This window comes from Uranotaenia lowii, chromosome 1 (genome assembly GCF_029784155.1).
Source record: "Uranotaenia lowii strain MFRU-FL chromosome 1, ASM2978415v1, whole genome shotgun sequence".
Classification (NCBI taxonomy): Eukaryota; Metazoa; Arthropoda; class Insecta; order Diptera; family Culicidae; genus Uranotaenia; species Uranotaenia lowii.
In genome coordinates, this window is record NC_073691.1 from 51,610,044 (window position 1) to 51,633,954 (window position 23,911).

At 43.5% G+C, this 23,911-nt stretch overlaps 3 protein-coding genes across 3 annotated transcripts in view; 2 read left to right on the forward strand and 1 right to left on the reverse strand.

The window, feature by feature from the left end:
- Positions 1-781: 781 nt before the first annotated feature.
- Positions 782-3,411, forward strand: LOC129760063 (uncharacterized protein K02A2.6-like). Its single transcript, XM_055757642.1, has 3 exons — positions 782-916; positions 1,442-1,945; positions 2,011-3,411. Exons 2-3 carry the CDS (start codon positions 1,442-1,444, stop codon positions 3,409-3,411), a joined length of 1,905 nt encoding a protein of 634 aa, XP_055613617.1. The 5' UTR covers positions 782-916.
- A 1,077-nt stretch (positions 3,412-4,488) lies between these two features.
- On the forward strand, positions 4,489-8,817 carry LOC129760074 (uncharacterized protein K02A2.6-like). The gene is made up of 4 exons (XM_055757652.1): positions 4,489-4,497; positions 4,562-5,065; positions 5,131-6,522; positions 6,667-8,817. Exons 2-4 carry the CDS (start codon positions 4,562-4,564, stop codon positions 8,815-8,817), a joined length of 4,047 nt encoding a protein of 1,348 aa, XP_055613627.1. The 5' UTR covers positions 4,489-4,497.
- A 930-nt stretch (positions 8,818-9,747) lies between these two features.
- LOC129760086 (neurogenic locus Notch protein) overlaps positions 9,748-23,911 on the reverse strand; it is a 130,916-nt gene continuing 116,752 nt past the window's right edge. The window contains exons 8-12 of the mRNA XM_055757661.1: positions 15,397-17,678; positions 12,312-15,329; positions 11,982-12,240; positions 11,593-11,913; positions 9,748-11,517 (exon numbers count right to left, since the gene is read on the reverse strand). Of these exons, the coding sequence (XP_055613636.1) occupies positions 11,123-11,517; positions 11,593-11,913; positions 11,982-12,240; positions 12,312-15,329; positions 15,397-17,678 (6,275 nt within the window). The 3' untranslated portion in view covers positions 9,748-11,122. The remainder of the gene's footprint in view (positions 11,518-11,592; positions 11,914-11,981; positions 12,241-12,311; positions 15,330-15,396; positions 17,679-23,911) is intronic.

The following is a 23,911-nucleotide window of genomic DNA, read 5'->3' on the forward strand; positions in this document are numbered from 1 at the left end:
TAACGTAAGGTTGCACTTAGGATCCAACATATATGTGTGCTCATCAAATGCTCAAGCAGTTTTTACCTGGCACTTATCGCTAGTGGCAGTGTATCTGGAAGCATATAGTAAAAAAAATAACGCGGGTTAATGCTACAAAAGATATAACAACTGGTCGCTGTGCTCCCTCCCCCAAAAAGTAGTAACGGTCCAGATTGAAACTGATTTCGATGATTTTTTGAGACGAGTGGATGGTTTTCAAAACCGGGGTTTTGATTCGTGCAAATGGCTGCGAATTCAGGGTCAAATTAGATTAAATCGTATGAATGACTTTCGGGTCAATTCTCGACTGAAGAACAAAAATTCCCAATAAGGTGAAATAGTTGAAATTCGCACTGAGGACTTTTTTTTCGGCCAGTTCTGAGGAGAACCATACACCCAAGTGTTCTAGATCGGGCACTAAACATTTCCAAGCATTTTTTATTCGAAAGTTTGAAGAACTCGAATTAAGAACACGCTAACGGTCGTTTGCCAGCAGATCGTGGCCTAGTGGATAGCATACTTGTCTTCTAAGCCAACGTTCATGAGATCGAATCCCGGTCGTGACATAACCTGGCACACATAGTATGATGAAGGTTGGCGGTTATAGCATTAGTGAAATGCTAGCCGTGTATACCTTGGAATTGTACGCCTCAATAATGCAGCATGTAGTGTATTGACTATTATTCAGGATTGGAATAGTTCTCTGCACACCTTGCCATATCTACCTTGTATTATGTCATATTGCTACCACCAGCATATACACATACCTTGGCTTGCTGACGGGCGAGCTGTCAGGTAGCCCGCCACTCGATCGGGGATTAAGTTGCAGACTGCGAAGAAGGACGGACGCGAATCTTACAACTGGCGACGATTGGAAAAATCGAGGAAATTAGAGGTAAATATACAACTCGTGGAAAACTCTTCTTGTGAGGAAGGGGAGGAAAACTTTAGCTAGAAAAGTGAGCTACTGGTGGCGGCTTGAATAGTGTGTTTAAACGCGAGAATCAAGTAGGATTTTCCGTGGGTCGAACTTTGCGAGAACCAAAGTGGTTCTCATGGCGTTGGCGGGAATCATAAGGATTCCCCCTGTATGAATAGCGAGAATTTCTTAGAATTCTCCTGGGGGCAAAGTTCGAGAGAATGTGGAATTCTCAAGGAGTAAGCGGAAATCTTGGGATTTCCCTGAAGTTGATTCCGAATCGGAAGGATTCAGATTGTATGACGGGACGCAAAGCTTGATGTTCAAGAGTGAGGTTATGTCAAAGAAAACTTTGCTCTGTCCAGGATATTCCCAAGCATGTTTTCTTTCCCTCCAGGCGTCATATTCGGGGTTAATTCACGTTGGAATTAATCGGAGTTAGATTCACATTTACAAGTAAATGAATGTGTTGAGAGTAAAGTTTTGTTTTTGTCATTCCAGATGGAGGAATCGCGAGCTGTTCCACCCTTTCGTTGCGATAGGATCGAAACGGGAAAGCTTGCTCGGGAGTGGAAAGCGTGGAAAGAGTCCCTAGAGTGTTACTTTGCTGCCTATGACATAACCGATCAAAAGGTTATGCGTGCGAAGTTGCTCCACCTGGGCGGCACTGCCTTGCAGTCGGTTTTCAAGAACCTTAAAGACCACGACCACGTCCCACTAGTAGCACTTGTTCCACGATGGTACGATGTGGCGGTGGAGAAACTCGATGAATTTTTCGAGCCACGGCATCAAAGTACCTCCGAGCGCAGAAAGCTCCGGCTGATGAAGCAGAACCCTGGTGAGAGGTTTGCGGACTATATCATCCGACTCAAGCAGCAAACTGCCGAATGCGGATTTGAGAAATACGGAGCCGAGATCGAAGAAGTTTTGAAGGACATTTATCTTACCGACGCTGTGGTCAAAGGATGCTCTTCGAATGAAGTACGCAGGATGATTTTGCTAAAGGTTTGTTGCTGATGTTTTTTTTATGAGTCAGACTGGTTTAATAGATAGGTTTTTTTGTATTAAAGGATTTACCCTTCGCGGACATTGAAGCGATTGGTATGACCCAAGAAAGTGTGGATCAGCAGATGGTTGAGATTACTTCGACCCAGTCGGCATCTCGCTCAGGAGAGAAAATATTTAGCGTTCACCCACAATCTCGGGACCGCCGTGCAGCTCCCAGGAATGACACCAACACCACGTGGCAGATGAAGACATGTTTCAATTGTGGCCGTACTGGACATTTTTCAACTGCTTCAAAATGCCCAGCTCGCGGGAAAGAATGCCGCAACTGTAAAACACACGGCCATTTCGAGAAGCAATGTCGTAAACGAAAGTTGCTGCACACAGGACCCTCGGAGAGGAAGCAGGTTCGGGTGATTGAAACCGTCAGCACGGACAACGCTCTACGTGTCGAGCCACTTGAGAATGAATACAAAGAAAACTCTACGCCGGATAAGGTGTACTACGCCTTTTACTCTGGTAACGAGTCCAATGTGCTTACCTGCGTCGTCGGTGGTATCCCAACGCAGATGTTGGTTGATTCTGGCGCTGATGCCAACTTGATTAGTGAGGTGGCGTGGACGAAAATGAAAAAGGACAACGTTGCGGTGTACTCTTCAATGAAAGGAAGCAATCGGGTGCTGCGGGCGTATGGAAGCAACAATCCTTTGACCATTTTGGGATCCTTCGTTGCAGATATATCAGTGGGTGTTAAGACCGTTCAAGCTGAATTTCTCGTCGTTAAAGGCGGTCAACGGTGCCTTCTCGGGGACTTGACGGCAAAGCAACTTGAAGTGTTGCATGTTGGACTGCCCGTTAATCGTGTCGAGATTGCTGCGCGTCCATTCGGAAAGATCAAGGGAATCAAGGCTTACATTCATATGGACCCCGAAGCTGTTCCTGTATTTCAACCTATGCGCCGGATCCCTTTGCCGTTGGAGGAGGCTGTCGCCAAGAAAATTGATGAATTACTGAAGCGTGATATCATCGAGGTCAAAAAGGGTCCCACCAGCTGGGTATCTCCTCTGGTTGTCGTAGGAAAAGCAAACGGCGAACCGCGATTGTGCGTTGATCTTCGGCGAGTGAACGAGGCCGTTCTCCGCGAGCATCACCCGATGCCGGTCGTTGAGGACTACATTGCGCGATTGGGAAGAGGATCTGTTTGGAGCAAGCTAGATATTCGTGAGGCGTTTCTGCAAATCGAACTAGCAGAAGATTCTCGAGACGTTACAACTTTTATGACTAACCGTGGACTATTCCGCTTTAAGCGATTGCCGTTTGGCTTGGTAACGGCACCAGAGCTTTTCCAAAAAGCTATGGACGAGATGTTGGCAGACTGTAGCGGAACCTATTGGTACATCGATGACATCATCGTCGAGGGAAAGGACGTCGAAGAACACGATGATCGTCTGGAGAAGGTACATTGATCTGCAGATTATTTGATAAAGCTTTATTTCTTGTTTCTTTTCAATTCTTATATAAAATAAACTAAATTTCTCGAACTTAACTCCTATCGTTATGAAATAAATATAACTGGGTCTTAGTAAGTGTTTTGTTTCTAGGTTCTTTCTAGATTGAAGGATAGGGAAGTTGAGCTCAAATGGGAAAAATGTCAACTGCGCGTGGACGAATTGGAATTCTTGGGGTATCACATCTCCAAACAGGGAATTAGGCCTTCCGAGGCGAAAGTAGCAGCCCTAATGTCATTCCGCGAGCCTCAGAATGAAGCAGAGGTACGTAGCTTTCTCGGCTTAGCAAATTATCTGAACAGATTTATCCCACACCTTGCTACTATGCAGCAATACACTCAATAATGCAGCATGTAGTGTATTGACTATTATTCAGGATTGGAATAGTTCTCTGCACACCTTGCCATATCTACCTTGTATTATGTCATATTGCTACCACCAGCATATACACATACCTTGGCTTGCTGACGGGCGAGCTGTCAGGTAGCCCGCCACTCGATCGGGGATTAAGTTGCAGACTGCGAAGAAGGACGGACGCGAATCTTACAACTGGCGACGATTGGAAAAATCGAGGAAATTAGAGGTAAATATACAACTCGTGGAAAACTCTTCTTGTGAGGAAGGGGAGGAAAACTTTAGCTAGAAAAGTGAGCTACTGGTGGCGGCTTGAATAGTGTGTTTAAACGCGAGAATCAAGTAGGATTTTCCGTGGGTCGAACTTTGCGAGAACCAAAGTGGTTCTCATGGCGTTGGCGGGAATCATAAGGATTCCCCCTGTATGAATAGCGAGAATTTCTTAGAATTCTCCTGGGGGCAAAGTTCGAGAGAATGTGGAATTCTCAAGGAGTAAGCGGAAATCTTGGGATTTCCCTGAAGTTGATTCCGAATCGGAAGGATTCAGATTGTATGACGGGACGCAAAGCTTGATGTTCAAGAGTGAGGTTATGTCAAAGAAAACTTTGCTCTGTCCAGGATATTCCCAAGCATGTTTTCTTTCCCTCCAGGCGTCATATTCGGGGTTAATTCACGTTGGAATTAATCGGAGTTAGATTCACATTTACAAGTAAATGAATGTGTTGAGAGTAAAGTTTTGTTTTTGTCATTCCAGATGGAGGAATCGCGAGCTGTTCCACCCTTTCGTTGCGATAGGATCGAAACGGGAAAGCTTGCTCGGGAGTGGAAAGCGTGGAAAGAGTCCCTAGAGTGTTACTTTGCTGCCTATGACATAACCGATCAAAAGGTTATGCGTGCGAAGTTGCTCCACCTGGGCGGCACTGCCTTGCAGTCGGTTTTCAAGAACCTTAAAGACCACGACCACGTCCCACTAGTAGCACTTGTTCCACGATGGTACGATGTGGCGGTGGAGAAACTCGATGAATTTTTCGAGCCACGGCATCAAAGTACCTCCGAGCGCAGAAAGCTCCGGCTGATGAAGCAGAACCCTGGTGAGAGGTTTGCGGACTATATCATCCGACTCAAGCAGCAAACTGCCGAATGCGGATTTGAGAAATACGGAGCCGAGATCGAAGAAGTTTTGAAGGACATTTATCTTACCGACGCTGTGGTCAAAGGATGCTCTTCGAATGAAGTACGCAGGATGATTTTGCTAAAGGTTTGTTGCTGATGTTTTTTTTATGAGTCAGACTGGTTTAATAGATAGGTTTTTTTGTATTAAAGGATTTACCCTTCGCGGACATTGAAGCGATTGGTATGACCCAAGAAAGTGTGGATCAGCAGATGGTTGAGATTACTTCGACCCAGTCGGCATCTCGCTCAGGAGAGAAAATATTTAGCGTTCACCCACAATCTCGGGACCGCCGTGCAGCTCCCAGGAATGACACCAACACCACGTGGCAGATGAAGACATGTTTCAATTGTGGCCGTACTGGACATTTTTCAACTGCTTCAAAATGCCCAGCTCGCGGGAAAGAATGCCGCAACTGTAAAACACACGGCCATTTCGAGAAGCAATGTCGTAAACGAAAGTTGCTGCACACAGGACCCTCGGAGAGGAAGCAGGTTCGGGTGATTGAAACCGTCAGCACGGACAACGCTCTACGTGTCGAGCCACTTGAGAATGAATACAAAGAAAACTCTACGCCGGATAAGGTGTACTACGCCTTTTACTCTGGTAACGAGTCCAATGTGCTTACCTGCGTCGTCGGTGGTATCCCAACGCAGATGTTGGTTGATTCTGGCGCTGATGCCAACTTGATTAGTGAGGTGGCGTGGACGAAAATGAAAAAGGACAACGTTGCGGTGTACTCTTCAATGAAAGGAAGCAATCGGGTGCTGCGGGCGTATGGAAGCAACAATCCTTTGACCATTTTGGGATCCTTCGTTGCAGATATATCAGTGGGTGTTAAGACCGTTCAAGCTGAATTTCTCGTCGTTAAAGGCGGTCAACGGTGCCTTCTCGGGGACTTGACGGCAAAGCAACTTGAAGTGTTGCATGTTGGACTGCCCGTTAATCGTGTCGAGATTGCTGCGCGTCCATTCGGAAAGATCAAGGGAATCAAGGCTTACATTCATATGGACCCCGAAGCTGTTCCTGTATTTCAACCTATGCGCCGGATCCCTTTGCCGTTGGAGGAGGCTGTCGCCAAGAAAATTGATGAATTACTGAAGCGTGATATCATCGAGGTCAAAAAGGGTCCCACCAGCTGGGTATCTCCTCTGGTTGTCGTAGGAAAAGCAAACGGCGAACCGCGATTGTGCGTTGATCTTCGGCGAGTGAACGAGGCCGTTCTCCGCGAGCATCACCCGATGCCGGTCGTTGAGGACTACATTGCGCGATTGGGAAGAGGATCTGTTTGGAGCAAGCTAGATATTCGTGAGGCGTTTCTGCAAATCGAACTAGCAGAAGATTCTCGAGACGTTACAACTTTTATGACTAACCGTGGACTATTCCGCTTTAAGCGATTGCCGTTTGGCTTGGTAACGGCACCAGAGCTTTTCCAAAAAGCTATGGACGAGATGTTGGCAGACTGTAGCGGAACCTATTGGTACATCGATGACATCATCGTCGAGGGAAAGGACGTCGAAGAACACGATGATCGTCTGGAGAAGGTACATTGATCTGCAGATTATTTGATAAAGCTTTATTTCTTGTTTCTTTTCAATTCTTATATAAAATAAACTAAATTTCTCGAACTTAACTCCTATCGTTATGAAATAAATATAACTGGGTCTTAGTAAGTGTTTTGTTTCTAGGTTCTTTCTAGATTGAAGGATAGGGAAGTTGAGCTCAAATGGGAAAAATGTCAACTGCGCGTGGACGAATTGGAATTCTTGGGGTATCACATCTCCAAACAGGGAATTAGGCCTTCCGAGGCGAAAGTAGCAGCCCTAATGTCATTCCGCGAGCCTCAGAATGAAGCAGAGGTACGTAGCTTTCTCGGCTTAGCAAATTATCTGAACAGATTTATCCCACACCTTGCTACTATTGATGAACCGTTGCGAAAACTTTTGGTCAAGAGTACTAAATTCGAATGGTGTACTAGAGAATCCGATTCTTTTCAATCAATCAAAACTGCATTGAGTAACGTGAGTATCTTAGGATTCTATCGAGTAGAAGACCATACAGCTGTTGTTGCCGATGCCAGCCCTTCTGGGCTAGGAGCTGTTCTACTCCAATTCGACCATGAAAATAAGCCACGCGTCATCAGCTTTTCATCCAAATCCTTAACAGAAACCGAACGACGGTACTGTCAAACTGAGAAGGAAGCGTTAGCCGTCGTTTGGAGCGTGGAACGCTTCCAGTACTATCTACTTGGAAAGAAGTTCGACATTATGACTGACTGTAAGGTTCTTGAACTTCTGTTTTCTAAGCGCTCAAGACCTTGCGCACGCATAGAACGCTGGGTCCTGCGACTGCAAACATTCGACTACAACATCGTACATGTCTCTGGTGATAAAAACATAGCTGATCCTCTGTCTCGCTTAGCTGTCCAAGAGCCGAAACCTTTCGATACTGCGGAGGAAATATTCGTTCGTGAAGTAGCCATGCAATCAGCTAATTGTGCAGCACTTACATGGAACGAAATATTGAAGGCTTCAGAGGCCGACAACGATATTCTTGAGGTTTTAGATATTCTGAAGGATGGCAATCTACAGAACTTGCCTGTAGAGTATAGGGTAGTTGCCAATGAGTTGTGCAGCTTCCAAGGAGTGCTGCTACGAAGCGACCGAATCGTTATACCTGTTTCATTGAGGGAAAAAGTACTAACAACAGCTCACGAAGGCCATCCCGGTATCGTGATGATGAAGGGTCACCTGAGATCCAACGTGTGGTGGCCCAAAATGGACCAGGCAGTGGAACGATTCGTCAAGCGCTGCAGAGGCTGTGCATTAGTTGCTGCACCAGAACCACCAGAGCCAATGAATCGTAGTCGTCTTCCTACATCCCCTTGGCAAACTCTTGCGCTGGATTTTTTAGGTCCATTACCTGAGGGACAACACTTGTTGGTTGTAGTTGACTGCTACAGCCGGTACATGGAGGTAGTTGAAATGGAAACAACGACTACGAAAGATGTTATGCGGGAGTTAATGATCATGTTTAGTCGGTATGGCATTCCATCCTTCTTGAAGGCTGATAACGCGCCACAGATTAGTTCGGATTGTGAGGAATTTCGGGAGTTTTGTTCGACTAACGGAATTAAGCTGCTGAACACCATACCCTACTGGCCTCAATCCAACGGAGAGGTAGAAAGGCAAAATCGGTCGATTTTAAAACGCCTTCGTATCTCACAGGAACTCGGGAAGGATTGGAGAAACGAGCTACGGCTGTATTTACTAACATATCATTCCTCCAAGCATCCAACCACAGGAAAATCTCCAGGAGAGTTGATGTTTGGACGTCCGATCAAAAGCAAACTACCGACCATTTCAAACTTTCCTGAAGACGGAGAAGTGCGCGAGAGAGATGCTCTCGTCAAAGAAAAGGGGAGAGAGTATAGTGACAGAAAGCGGCATGCAAAAGAAAGCGATATACGACAGGGGGATGTTGTACTCGCTAAACGGATGCGCAAAGCGAATAAATTGGACACAGAGTTTTCGAACGAAGAGTTCGTAGTTCAGCGTAAAGAGGGGACTGATACCCTTATACAGTCAAAGCTCACTGGTAAACAATACAGGCGTAGTTCGGCGCACCTGAAGAAGATCGAGGACCAAGAAACCATACAGGAGACTCACAGCGATGAACTACGAGATGTTCCGGATCTTATGCCGGCAACGGCTCAACATGAATCCGGACCTATGACGGAAACAGAAAACACACCATCGGAGACAGCATCTTCCCTAAGACCTTCAACTACACGACGAAGGAATGCACCGTCGAAGTACCAAGACTATGTTCCGCATTGATTTTCTGATTTTGAAACATTATTAAATAAATCTCTTATCGTTAAACTATTTTGCATTTTTATTTCAAAGGAGGGATTGTAGTGTATTGACTATTATTCAGGATTGGAATAGTTCTCTGCACACCTTGCCATATCTACCTTGTATTATGTCATATTGCTACCACCAGCATATACACATACCTTGGCTTGCTGACGGGCGAGCTGTCAGGTAGCCCGCCACTCGATCGGGGATTAAGTTGCAGACTGCGAAGAAGGACGGACGCGAATCTTACACAGCACATGCATGTGGATGGATCTTTTCAAGGGAACTTAGATTGCACTTGGAGATCCTACCTTGATATGTGTGTGCTCGTAGTGCTACCGGTAAACAACTGCAGCTTCAACCAATAGTGCAGGGGTGTCAAGTAGCATAGCAAAGTAAAAATAGTAACGCGGGGTAATACCACAATAGATCAACTTAATGGTCGCAGTGGACTCTCTCCCCAACAGGAAAAAAAAAACGGTCGTTTAAGAGATATTCGTATAAGCAAGGAATAATTTCGAAGAACTCAACACAGTTTAGTTAGAACAGTTTCGTTTTTTTGTGAAATAATTTTTATACATTTTATTGTTTTCTTCTCTGTTTGTCTCTTGTCACAACAGCGCGCATCAAAGACCTTCAAAATTTGCCTTCACGCAAACGTTTGTATCTCACAATGAATTTCTCGCATTTTCTCGGTGTTTTCTTAATATTTGAGTAAAAACAGCACAATGAAAGATTTAAAATATAGGGGAACCATTTTAAAATAATTAAAAAAAATATACGGGGAACTATTTACGTCTCTGGGTTAAAAATTATGTCTGAGAATTCGGAAAATATGACTTGGTGGTACTGTTGATGATGATGTTGTTTGTATGCTAAAAATGACAAAAATAAATGAAAGATCGTTACTTTTCTGAAATATGAGGGTGTGTATTATTGCAAATTGATAGTTTGATTTTCACTGGTTGTCTATACATAATTAGTTATGAGATTCTTTCGTTTTTTTTTCCTTGCTACAGTTTGACTTGGTCGTGTTTCTTGTTACACTTTTTTTTAACAACAGTTGTTGGAGGAAATTCTTTTTAGAGAGTTTAACTTTCGTGTGAACATATTTGCCTCGTAGGTGGGGACAAAAGTTATCGAGAAAGAGAACATAATGTTTTTTTTTATTTATTTACTACACTAGTTGCGCTAGTTAAAAATGTGTCCGCTTCTACAACGCGGCGCTCTTCTATATGCTATAATCAGTTTTCTTTAATTTTTTGTTTTAAAAAGATTCTCAATAAAATATTACAATAATTTCAATAAAACGTATATTTCTATACTTTTGACTATTTACAACATCTACACAGAACGGGGTTCTTAATTTTTGCGTTAAGTTGTCGAAAGAAATTTTGCTGTTTTCAAAGAAAACAACTCTTCCTTCACAAGGCTACCTTCCTGAATTGTTTTTTTTCATTTTCATATAAATGGAGCACATTTGTGGCTTTTAACCCTAACTTAAAATCAGACCATTTCGTTTGAGTGTTTTTCTGTGTCATTTTATGCTTTTTACAGAGGAATTAACTTGTAATATGACCGCGAAAAAGTCGCGAAACGTTTGTTTCCTGTATCAATAATTTAACGTTACAATGGATGTTCCGTTTCTTTAGCGCAATTTCGTTCGAAAATACTCCGAGTTATTACCTACTATTTCTGCTTTTAAAAATTAATATATTTATAAGTATATTGTACATTTTGTTTTGTCTTTTTCTGCTAAAACAATCTGTCTTTTAATAATAAAATTTCTAATAAAAATTTTATCCTTAATTGCGTCTGTTCAAGCAAGGAATCTACAGTTTTAAAATACTGAGGAATGGCTCTGGTTCCTCCTGATAAAACTTTCTTTTAAAAAAAATCGCACATACATAACTCATTCACACATTTTACGCACACATAAACTTGCATTTTAAAATTTTACGCAATCCACTTCGTAAAAGAGCACGCAAGTTTTTCGATTTGTTTGTTTGCTGAGTGGAAGTCTTTTTTGTAACAATTACATGCTACTAGAATTAGTTAAATTAACCAATAAATTATCACTATCGCGCTCCGAATGTGCTTGTGTCTGTGTATGTGTGTGGGTGTCTAGATCCGTTCCTACAATCGGAACTTATCGCTTTTTACGTGACACCCGTTAGATAGCAACTTCGGAGGGAATGGGACGCTCTGTACAGTAATGAAGCTGTAGGACGAGGCACTTGCTAGGTTTCGGAAGACGCGTGTCCACTGCCTACCGCTCTCATCATCAGATGTAGATGGCTTCCGAACCTTTGTTGGCTTGGTGGCCACCGGGAGCCGCACTCGTCACGTACACGTTCATGTTGGCGGCGGCCGGTGAGTGGACACCCTCGGACCAGTCCGAGGTAGAGTGAGGCGAGGAACTAGACCAGTGGCCGGGCGATTCCGGCGATGGCGTCGGGTAGCTGTCCAGCGTCTGGACCAGGTGCTGCGGCGTCACGCCACCGCTGTGCTGACTCGGCGGCGTCAGATACTGATAGAACGACGACTGCTGACTGTTCAGGGTCGACTGTTGGCCGCCGTGGGCCGACGCCGAGGACATCGGCGACAGGTGCGACGACGACATGGTCGAACTCGATGGCGACGCAATGTTGGCCGGATTCGACGATTGAGATCCTTGACCTGGTGGTTTGAAGGAAAAAAAAATAGGGTTAGTCTTTTGAACCTTACATCTCCATTTGTAGCGAGGTTAATTACCTGTGGGACTACAGAATCCGGCTAGTTCCAGTCCGGTGGAACCGTTGACGAAGTTCATCTGCAGGCTAGCCAGCATTGCACTATTGCTATTGTTACTACTACTGCTTTGTTGCTGTCCACCACAGCCTATACTACTACTCTGTTGCTGCTGCTGTTGTTGCTGTTGTTGTTGCTGCTGCTGCTGTTGCTGTTGCTGCTGTAAGCTTCCATTGGAGATCATTTGTGCTGCACCATGTTTCTGCTGCTGGGCATGTCTCATCGCTTGGATATGTGTCGGAGACGTTGGCAGACTTGGTCGCGTCTTGGCAGGAGATGGCGACCCTGTTAAAGAAATAAAAACCGTTTAAATTATTTCTCTTGTCTAAAAAAAGGCTAAACAACCAACTTACCAATATAACCTTGCGGTGATAGGGCCAGATTGCTCTGCACCGAATGCGGCGGCGATTGGTTCGAGTAGGGCGGACTCAGCCCGCTCTCGCCCATGTGCATTGCGTGTAGCATGTTGGCCGCGGCCTGACCACCTGCGCTTCGCTGGTTCATCAACAGGTCCTGGAACGGGGTGTTTCCGTTGCCAGCCGCCCCTCCTCCCATGGAGTAGCCGTAGTTGTCCAGGTTCAGGTTGTGTAGCGACTGCATAGATTGAGCACTCTGCGGAAATTAGCGGAAAAAAGAAAAATTAAATCACGTTCCGAGAACGATCTCACTAGTTCAGAACCTACCTTAATACAGTCTTCGTAACTCGGTGGCTTCTTGTTGCCACTCGGCATGGTGTCCATCTGGTGCACGGCCATCGCATTCGAGTACAGGCTGACCGTATCGTAGGGACTGGGGATGTTGGCCAGCGGCGATTCCACCGAACTTAGTTGATCCTCGGGGATTTGCATATCACCAACAAGGTTGTTGTTCTTCTTCGCACTGCCGTTAGGCTTCTTGGCAACGGCCTTTCGTCGGATACTTCCATCATTTTCGGGACTATTAGGGTTCTGAATACCCTGCATGCCACCGTTCATCTTGGCCCGTTTCTTCTGCTTGTTCTGCTTCGTCGAGGCGATGATGGTAGGATGCGTGATGAGGTGTGGATGCGTAGTCGGAGACATAATAGTGTTGGGGATCGTCGTCACCATCTGTGGGCTTCGTGGCACGTGTTCATCCAACAACCTCACGATATCCTGATGTATCCGCTCGCTGGCAACGTCCCTTGGCAGTCTGTCCATATGATCGGCAATGTCCCGGTTAGCAAAGTTGTCCAGCAGAGCTTTACAAGCTTCAAACGATCCTTCTCGAGCTGCCAGGAACAGTGGGGTTTCGTCCTTATCATCCTGAGCATCTCGATTGGCACCATGAGTTAGCAGAATGTTGACAGCATCAACGTTGTTAACAGCCGCAGCCCAATGAAGAGCAGTCTTTCCACTGTTGTCTGCAGCATTGATATCCGCGTCAGCCGTGATCAGATCTTCAACCATTCCTTCGATCGCTAAACGAGCGGCCAAAATCAGTGGAGTCGTACCGTCATGCATGCGGGCGTTCAAATTCGTAGCTCGGTTCCTCAACAAAATCTGGAACACACCCATAGCGTCAGCAGCTACGGCAGCATGCAACGGAGTTCTACCGGTGTTATCTTGACAGTTTGCATCAGCTCCAGCATCCAATAGTCGTTTAGCGGCATCCGCTCGAGCATACCGAGCCGCTAAATGCAGTGAAGTTTCGCCAGTCTTGTCCATTGTGGCGTTCAATTCTGCGCCTTGAGCCACCAAATCGGAAATAATCTGCGCCGTAGAATCGTCCGTCTGATCAATATCCTCACCGGAATCCATTCCACCCCCTCGAACGGCGGCCACCATCAACGGAGTCATTCCACAAGGTCCACGAACATCCACATCGTTGTGACCACCATCGTGATGCGTCGGTGGAGTCATCATGGCTGGATGATCTCGGATATCGGCCGCTTCGAAGTGTTGTTGCGCCCATACTCGTGGTTCCGTTTCTTCGTAGTCCGTAATGGCCGTATGATCGCTCGAATAACCCTGATCGATAGCCCGCAAACGTTTAGGTTGCGGCATTTCCGATTCATCATCGCTGTTGCACCATTGCTGCGAGTGACCCATATGGCCATTCGACATGTCCACCATCGAGGGATTTTTGTTCAAATTTCGCATCTCCTGACCATCCGGGCGACGTCTCGAAGGTCTACGCACGTTAGTATTAGTTGTGAAGAAGCCTTCCGGGAACCAGGTGACTCCATGAGCACGTTTGCGATTCGCAACGAGTACTCCGCAGAAAGCAAACAACAGCAAACCGATGAAGAACCCAACCAGAACATAGGTAGAGTTGGTAGATTCAGGAAGACCATCATCATCCGGATTAACTCCCCTAACTTGATAAATGGGGAACTGTTTGGAGAGCGAGTGCTTCGAAGCCGTAGCTGCCAAGAACTCAGCCGCTTCATTCGCGGTTCCGAAACATTCCGCCTCAATAGAACCAATACACTTACGGTTGTCCAACTCCAAAATTACCTGAATACCAGTTTGACGTGTTTCGGTGTAAACAACGTGGTGTTTCCTTCCAAATTCACTCTCAGCTAATCCCTGAAGAGCGGTCCCACCCTTCCACGGGAAAATCATTTCCATTCCAGCATTGTTCTTCTTTATTCTTACCGTGGTTCTCAACTGATGACCTAGATCACGGAGGAACTGTACGGATGTTTTTCTAAACGTCTCCAGATCCATCAACAAGATGATCGATATGGCACCTTCGGCCAGTTGTGCCGGTTCCTTTTCGTTTTCACAATCCAAACCGTCCCAGTTACATTCAGCATTGTTACAACCGTAGTCACAGAAGCCGTTGGCGTAGTGCTTCTGACAGTACGCATCATAAACCGGATTACAAGGTTGCAACTTCTTCTCGCAGTCCCTTCCATCAAATAGACACTGGGCATTGTTACATTCCTCGTTACAGAATCCATCCATGAACACCTCCCAGCAATTGATGCTAGCGGTACAATTCAGCCAAGGGTTGATACCCAATGAACAATCGTTTCCATCGAAATCACAAGCGTAGGTGTTACACTCTTCGTCACACCTGTGATTACCCTGCTTCTCTCGGCAACCCTTCTTAACGCATTGAGCCCGCTGGTATTCCAAATCAATGGCATACGTATTCAAGATACCCTTCTTCTTGCTGGCACTCTCAAACCAACCCTTGAACATCGGATCATACAGATTACAGGTCTTACCGGCCCATTTGGGAGGACAGAAGCACTCGAAGTCACCTAGTTTGTTCTGACAAGCAGCACCTCGCTCACATGGGCTCGAAGTACACTCATCCAAGATGTCATTCTCACAATTGATACCACTGGTACCCAGCGGACACTCGCATCGATAACCACCTCCGTCGGCAATCTGGCACAACCCGTTGATGCACGGGTTCGAATCGCAATCATGTCCACTGAACTCGCAGTTCTTACCGTAGTATCCATCGGCGCACACGCAGTGGTGACCAGATTGACGCGTCGAGCAACGACCTCCGTTCAAACAGGGGGAATTGGCACAGAAATCGACCTTAATCTCACAGTGACGTCCCATGTGACCCGGCTTGCAGTTGCAGTGGTAATCGTTTACCAATTGGACGCAATCCAGTGTTCCCGGATTGGAACACGGGTTCGACAAGCATTCGTTGATGTCTCCCTCGCAACGGGATCCAACAAAACCAGGGGGACAGCGACACTCGAATCCACCCACCTGTTGATGAGAAATTAAAAAAAAATGAGTAATCATCCTAAGCACCCTCAGTATTGACCAAACCTACCTTATCGATACAGCTTCCATTGTTGTGGCAAGCCCCCGGAACGCAATCGTCGGTGTTGATTTCGCACAGTACACCCAGCGTTCCCGGTGGACACGAACACTTGTAGTCGTCGATGAGATCGTGGCAGATACCGCCGTTGCGGCACGGGTTCGGTTTGCATTCGTCGATGTTCAGCTCACAGTTCTGACCCTGGAAACCCTTCTTGCAGATGCACTTGTACGAGCCGATCAGATCTTTGCAGTGGCCTCCATTCCGACATGGTTGGCTTTCGCATTCGTTGATCTCCTTTTGACAGTACGACCCGGTATATCCATTTTGGCAGTGACAGCGGTGAGAGTTGCCGAAATCTTCACAAGTTCCGTTATTGCAAAGCGTTTTTGGATCCCGTCCTTTGCGCATGGCTGCGTCCTTGCAGGAAACCATCTGAACGTCACACAGTTTCCCGGTCCATCCAGGACCACAAGTACATTGGAAGACGTTCTCCCGCTGGGTACAGGTGGCTCCATTTTCACACGGCGATTGCGAACACCAATCTACGTAGTCCATACACTGCTTACCGGTGTATCCGTACGAACAGTGGCAGGTGTAATCGTTGTCATAATCGTAGCAAGTAGCTCCATTGCGACAAGGTTGCGAGTCACACTTGTTGATCTTGTACTGACAATTCGACCCCGTGAATCCCGTCTGACAGGAACAGTTATAGCTGTTGATACCATCGATACAGGTTCCGCCATTCATGCAAGAGCTTTCCGTACAATCTTCGTCATTAGTTTGACAATTCATACCACTGAACCCAAGAGGACAGGTACAAGTATACGAATTGACGTACTGGGTACAAGTTGCTCCATGTTGACAAGGCATCGAGAGGCATTCGTTAACGTCTACTTCGCAGTGTTTACCTTCGAAACCATCCACGCACAAGCAAGTATAGTCTCCAATTCCATCTAAACAGGTTCCTCCGTTTTGACAAGGGAAGGAAGCGCAATCGTCGGTGTTCACCGTGCAGTCCCGACCTTCGTAACCTTTAGCGCACAGACATTGATAAGAGCCGTTGGTATTTCTACAAGTAGCGCCGTTGCGGCATGGTGACGAAAGAGCACACTCATTGATGTCTTCATCGCAAAGTCTACCGGTGTATCCCAAGGTACAGCTGCACGAGAAATCCAGATAATTTGGACTCGGTGAACATTTGGCTCCATTACGGCAACGATTCGGTAGACACGGATCCATCTGCGACTCACAATCACGGCCGGTGAACGGAACCCTACACACACATTTGTACCCGTTGACCAGATCAATGCAAGAGCCTCCATTACGGCACGGGTTGTTGACGCAATCGTCGATGTTGATTTCACAATTTCGTCCCGAATACCCCGGCATGCATTGACAAGTGTACGAGTTTAGACCATCTCTACAGATTCCTCCGTGCTGGCATGGGTTTGAACTACATTCATCGATATCCGTTTCACAGCGACGACCTCCATAACCAGGTGGACAGTGACAGATAAACTGGTTGACTCCGTCCTCACATCGACCTCCATTAATACACGGATTCGAAGCGCATTCGTCAACATCGCTCAAACATCTAGCGTCGAAGTATCCCCTCGGACATTCGCACCGGAATCCGTTGATCAAATCCATACAAACTCCACCATTGGCACAAGGATCCGAGGCACATTCGTTGATATTCGTCTCACAATGCGTTCCCGTAAATCCAGGAACACACTGACAGGTGTACCGGTTAATACCATCGATACACTTGGCTCCATGTCGGCACGGATTACTATGGCACTCGTTCACATTAACTTCACAATTCGGACCAGAAGTTCCCGGTTGGCACCTGCAGATGTATCCACCGACCAAATCCTCACAGTGTCCTCCAAACTGGCAAGGGTTCGATTCGCATTCGTTGATCTGAATCTGGCAAAGGTACCCAGTATAACCTGGGTTACACTGGCAGCTGAACGAATTATCTCCATCGATACAGACACCCCGATGGCAAGGATTCGACTGACAATCGTTGATATTCGTTTCACAGGACATCCCCGTATACCCCGGAGGACACTCGCACGTATAACCGGCAATCGAATCGTGACAGATCCCCCCGTTCCGGCACGGCTGCGACAAACAATCGTCAATATTGATCTGACACCGCAACCCGGTAAACCCGATCGCACAGGTACACTTGAACGAATTGATCAGATCCCGGCAGATACCTCCATTCAGACATGGCTTGGTGGCACACTCGTCGATGTCGATCTCGCACTGCGTTCCGGTGAAACCTGGGAAAAAAAATAAGAAAAAACAACTTATTATCTATCATTCGTTGGAAGGTTGCTGGGTCGAATATTAGACCAAAAGGCAATTTTATAAATTTTAACGAAACTACACGGGACATTGGCCAGAGTTGAATAATGAAATCGCCTTGAAATCAGGTTAGGGATTGCAATTCATACAGGGTTAATTCTAGTTCAGTTCATCGAGCTGGAAGAAATTCTTATATTCATCATACGTTGGAATGTAGTTGGGTCGATAATTCGGCCAAAAGGTAACCTTGTTAAATTCAAATTAAACTGAAACTAAAGGCAAACAGGTAGTATAAAAATCGTTTTAAAATGTTTCTTTTGATACAGTAAGAGCACGTGCGCTTCAAATGTGACATTCGTTTAAGCTTAATTATTTTACTGCTAGATAATCCGTCAAGAATAAATTTTTGGGTTTACTTTAATTTTTTTTAGCCTTTTATAAACATATTACTCGGGTCCGAATTTTTCACCCGCTATTTTCAATATTTGCTGTCAATTTCGTCTACATCGATAAAGTTATTACCTTTCATTACGTTTTTATCCCACTAGAACAATTTAAACAGGGGAAAAGCATGAAACACGACCTACTGGCTAACAGCATGTTTCAGCAACAAGAAGCTGTAATCTTTGCTCTTCGGGAGGATGTTCATATCCTAGGTAGGAGAATCAATTACGTCAATTACCGTTCTCGTGATTGAGCACGTGTTCTTTCAGAGGTTGCTGCTGATCCGCGCGCCAGATAGGTTCTATATTATTTAATTAATAACTAGTCACCGGACAGGTTTTTTCTGTTCTTCTACGAGGGAGCAAAAAAAAATCTGTCAGTGGGTTTAGAAACTGGGAAACAGTTATCAAATCAATCCCGCTAATCTGGATTAGAGGAAATGGAAAGAATGGAAGAGAATTTGGTGGTAGCAATAAAAGAAAACTGTGGGCTATTGATAATCCGCCTCGAGTTGCGATGACTAATGATAAGTAAACAATCTCCCGCGGCGTTCTGGATCTCGATTTTCGAAGCAAAGTGTGGCGAGATTTATTGATCAAACACCGGCGCAGGTGACCTCTTCCCGTTTTGCATTCTACTTTTTAAACCCACGCAGCAGCTCGATTGCTCTTCAACTCGAATCGAACGATGAGGTGTCGTCGCGTGGATGATATTTAACCTTTTGTAAAGGTGAGTGGAGGATGAAAGCTACGATAAATAGCTCAAATTCAGCACAAGTACGACAGCTAAGTCCAGGGACTCCTTTTAGCTTTGTAATTATTCTCTCTCTGTATTTATAGTTTTTTAAATACATTTACGATCAACTACAACTAAGGGTTCCAAGGCGTGATGCCTACTTGAAGTCTGGTACAGCTAAGCCATCTAAGGCCGTCGTTATATTAATGGCGGATGAACGAGAATAGAGCAGAGCAGCGGTTATTATGAATCGTACCAATGCTGCTGTGGAAAAAAACTCGGCCAACTCGCTGACTCGAGAGCCACTCAGGCGAACGGGTGATAAATATTCCTATAAATAATTTTCGTAAAACCGGTTTGAACTTTGGGCAGCAGCAGCAGCGACTCGGATCGCCTGCTAGTCGCGCTACTCGGAGCCTAGCCGTGCACAGAATAAGGCTTAATGTGAAAGCTAAATAAAGGGTGGCTCCCGTGTTCGTTCCGATATTGGAATTGTTTGGACCGAGATCTACATGTTGAGGTTCACCAGAAGTCGAGAGCGCCCTCCCAGCTCAACGGGGCCAACTCGAAAAGGTTTAACTTTTTTTTTTATCGCGGTCTCTTTCCTTTTTACCGATTTCTGTCATGACGGGATTTGGATCCCGTCGGAAGAGTTGACACATATGGAACGTATCAACATTTGTCGACTACCTGTAACAAATTGATCATGACATCTATTTGTCAAAATTCTTGTCGCCGAATGCCCCAAAACAAGTTGTTGATCATCTGGTAGCTAATTTTAAACCAGCATTTTATTGACCATTTTAGTATGCTAAACATCGATTCCGAAGCCACGAACCAGATCTAATTGCTCATTCCGATAACCGGAGTCGATCTGAAACGCAGCTCAAAACAATACTCTTATCGCAGATGTTATCAGCGAACAATTGTCTAACGAATGTGCAAATCGAACAGAACTCAAACGAATGAGTACGCGATCTGAATTCTTGAGCAACTCCATGCAAAGAAATTGCAAATTTACATAACAACTGCCCGACTAGCGCTGAGAGACCTATAAAGTTGCCAAGGGACCCCAATAGAGCGTGCAGAGCGCCACACCATTTCCAAGTCTAAGCCGAGTCTAAGCCTAAGCCTAAGTAAGGGCTGGGTTGTCCGCGATCAATAATAACAACAACCATCTTTCGTGACGACCGCTACATATTTCGTGAGACGACACAATACGACAGCCGAGCCGGGCAGCGCCTATCATAGGATTTTTAAATAAATCACGCCGTGCAACGAACCTCGAGGGAAAGGGATTGGAATATGAAAATTTATGACATTTCAGGAATACACGATGTGGTTCAGAGCACTCGATGACCTACTAGGTACTCTAATCGGTCCGGACGCGCCTATTGTGGTCAGTTTGCAAACGTTAGCTTGTACTTGGGTTTCGGTTCTCGAACATGACCATATGTTGTCTGGGGTCAGAGTTTCGACACCGAATTCGGATTATGATTTATGGTTCAATTTTGTGGTTTGTTTTTGAACTCTAGTTCTTGAACTGAATCCTATTGAGTACCTATAGAACACTTTGAACAAATTCAAACAAAACTTTCAAAAAAAAAAACAGTAAACAAATTTGTTACGTAACTAATACGTGCTCATTTTGTTGAGTGTACGCGAATCTGCACTGAATAAAAAATTATACTTCAAAAGTATGTGGAAGTTCTTGCGGCAGTAAAAATTGATCAACTTTTTCAAGTAAAGTTTTAAATGACCATATCTTTGTGAAAAAGAACACTCTGATTATTACTTTTTTCCTCTAGCCTTTGCGCTTTGCAATCTTCGTCAAATTTCTACCCAGAGAGTTTTCCAGTACACTCCATCTATCTATTGATTTATTTTATATTGCACGAGAAGAAAATATTTAAGAAAAATAAAAAAAAACGACTTTTTCCGAACAAATTTTGGCGTTTTTCCATACAAAACTCTAAATAAAAACACAGATACCTTTATCTTATTTAAAAATCTGGAAAAAAATTACACGTTCATTTTTACCAAAAGAAAACTGTTTAGGTGTTTTGAAATTCGAAAAAAAAAAATGTAATTTTGCACATCCTAATGCGCACTTACTTAATTATCATTTGAATTCTTAGTAATATTTTTTTTTACTGTTTGGTCAAACTTCAATCGTCAAAGAAGTAGAATCAAAACGAAATTATATTCCCGTAAGAAGTTCAAGACTAGCTCAAGACAGTATTGATAATTTTTCCTACACGAGGGAATCCAGCTTTTGAGGAGTTAAAAAGGGAAAAAAGATATTCCTATCAAGCGTATTATTCGAAAATGATCAAGTCTTTCACATGTGAACAGTCTGAAATTTTAAGTAAATTCATTTGATAATTATGTAAAACTTTCAAATGACGGTCGTTTTAAATTTAGATGAAACCCCCACACTCAGAAAAATACTATTATGTATGCCATAAGATTCTCTTATGAAGTGGCGCCATAAGAAAAATTAATGAAATTCATTAAATTGTCTTATGACGCGAATGAATTCTGAAGATGAACGCCTACTGCAATGAGAGGTTGTTGCTTTTCATAAGAGATTCTTATGGAAACAATAAATAACTTTCTAATAAGAATAATTCAAGATATTTCATGCTGAAAACATTCACTTTATTGTTGGCCAAATTTGTTTAAAATTTAATTATTCATGGTCAACATCAGCAGCGCATCAACAGACGGCTCCATCAAAGTTTTTTTTTCCGCATCTTGATCTTCGACCTTGCGTTTTTGCCGACCAGCTTGCTGAAAAGTAAATGGATAATGTATTTTAGTTTACTAATATATTAAACGTTCACACCAAAAACATCAAATCGAACTTACCATTCCGGAGATAACAATTACATTTAACATTGAAGCAAAACTATAATATCTATGAACTGGCGATTGCTTCGTACTGTTAGATGATGGAAAAAAAAACTGATGCAATGAATGAATGTGTTCATTATTTTTTCACAATGCCGTTTCTTCTATTTTTCATAAGAACATCGTATGACAATTGAAAGAATTTCATAAGACTCTTATGAAACATTATTTTACACTCTAAAAAGTGGTTCATAAGATGAATCTTATGAAAATTATAATAACAATTTGCCTGAGTGCATGGAAGCTACTCATTTTGTCATGTGAAGTTTCTCAAGTGTACGCAAATCTACATTGAATCGAAGTTCATACTTGAAAAGTACGTGAAAATTCAAGCGACAGTAGAATTGGTTGGACAAATTTGGTTTGAAGTGACCATTTCAAAGTGATCAAAGTCATTTATTCATTAAAGATCAAAGTTATTATTTAAATGATTTGCAACTATTTTTACTTTTTAATTTTTTTTAACAGACCAAATATTATTGTCGTGTGTATTTTCTCCAGTGTTCGTAAATGTACACTGAATCGAAGTTCGTACTTGAAAAGAACGTGAAAGTTCAAGCTACACTTGAATTTAACTTTTTCTTTTTTTTTTAAATAAGCACTTAATACTTAGCATTCATTTTTATTTTGTTTACTTTTTATAACAGGCCATGTATATTTTGTAGATTGGCCCAAAAATCTGACCTGTGCAAAATTTCAGCTCAATCGTATTTGATTCAGGGGTGCCTCAAGCCGCTCAAAATTTCGGGGAAGTTAAAATTTTGATGTCCAATAACTAAAAAATACATAAACGGCGTGTGTAATCTCAGAAAAAAAAAATCTGGCCTTAAGTCGTTTTACTCACGGAAAATAATAAAAAGGTTAAATTTACCGAGATAAAAAGGTGAAATCTCGTTAAATTCAAAAAAGGTAACTTTTCCCTCGTCGAGGTGAAATTCACCTCACAACGAGGTTAAGTTTACCTCAATCGAGCTGACAAAAAAGGTAGAATTCACCTAAAAAAAGGTAAATCCAAAAAAATGGTAAAGTTTACCTCGTAGCAAGTAGAAGATTACCTGAATTGTGCAGAATAAAAAGGTACAATTCACTGAGAAAAAGGGTAAATTAAAAAAAGGGACTTTCTACCTCTTCGAGGTAAAACTTACCTTGTAGCTAGGGGAAATTGACCTAGATTGAGCTGAACAAATCTGTACAATGCACCTAGGAAAAAGGTAACTATTTTATTAAACCATTTATTGCGGTAGAGCTGTTATTTCATTAAGGAACAGGTTTTGTATTCGTGAGCAAAATGTGAAAATCGAAACAGAATGGTAAATGTAGTTTAAATTTCATTTAGTTGTGGGTAAGTTCTCGTAAACTTTGCTTCCATTACAGATTGGCCCAGTTAGCTTCGAAGTGTTTTCTACATTATGATATTGACACATTATTGATATTGTTATGAGCGCATTATGAGCGAAATTTACATTTCTGCTAGGTGAATGAAAAATAGGTAAATTCTCATTTTTTCTAGGTAAATGGAAAAAAGGTAAGATATATCGAGAACGATGGGTGGAAAAAAATTACCTTTGTTTCTCGGTAAATTTTACCTTTTTTTATTTTTCGTGCAGGAACCAAGCCGTTTTTCGGAAAACCGGTGACTGGAATTTTTCAGAATTGCCTTATAAAATTGATCACAAATCGCTCCAAACGACGTCCGTCACATGTAAACTGTTTGAACGTTTCAGTAAAATTTACTCGACCGACATTCAGGATTTTCAATTGATGATCATTTGAATTGTAACAGAAAAGCCCTTAAAATGTTCATCTATTCATTAGTTCATGTGATTTATAAGTGAATTTAATTTTCAGTTTACACACGCTTGTTTTAATATAACCATATATGGTTTTATTTTATAACAATACACTTTCTGCCGACCTAGCTATTTAGACATTTTTAAAATTATCATTTCTGATAATTCCTAAATATCTATCAAGATTTTGAAAAAATTCCAAAACCAAACCCATTTGAAGTGTGTGGAAAAATAAAGCTCAATGACCCTCAGCATTTTCCCCCCATTTATCTGTTCATAATACTTTTGCGCGCTGATGAACTCAATTGGATTCGCCCACGTGAAGG

What these genes read in the sequence shown, in the direction of transcription:
- LOC129760063 (XM_055757642.1), top strand. Translation starts at nt 1,442, where the DNA reads ATGGAGGAATCGCGAGCTGTTCCACCCTTTCGTTGCGATAGGATCGAA. An exon ending in GCAGGATGATTTTGCTAAAG is followed by an intron (nt 1,946 to 2,010) that starts GTTTGTTGCTGA and finishes TTTGTATTAAAG; the next exon opens with GATTTACCCTTCGCGGACAT.
- LOC129760074 (XM_055757652.1), top strand. Translation starts at nt 4,562, where the DNA reads ATGGAGGAATCGCGAGCTGTTCCACCCTTTCGTTGCGATAGGATCGAA. An exon ending in GCAGGATGATTTTGCTAAAG is followed by an intron (nt 5,066 to 5,130) that starts GTTTGTTGCTGA and finishes TTTGTATTAAAG; the next exon opens with GATTTACCCTTCGCGGACAT. An exon ending in ACGATGATCGTCTGGAGAAG is followed by an intron (nt 6,523 to 6,666) that starts GTACATTGATCT and finishes TTTTGTTTCTAG; the next exon opens with GTTCTTTCTAGATTGAAGGA.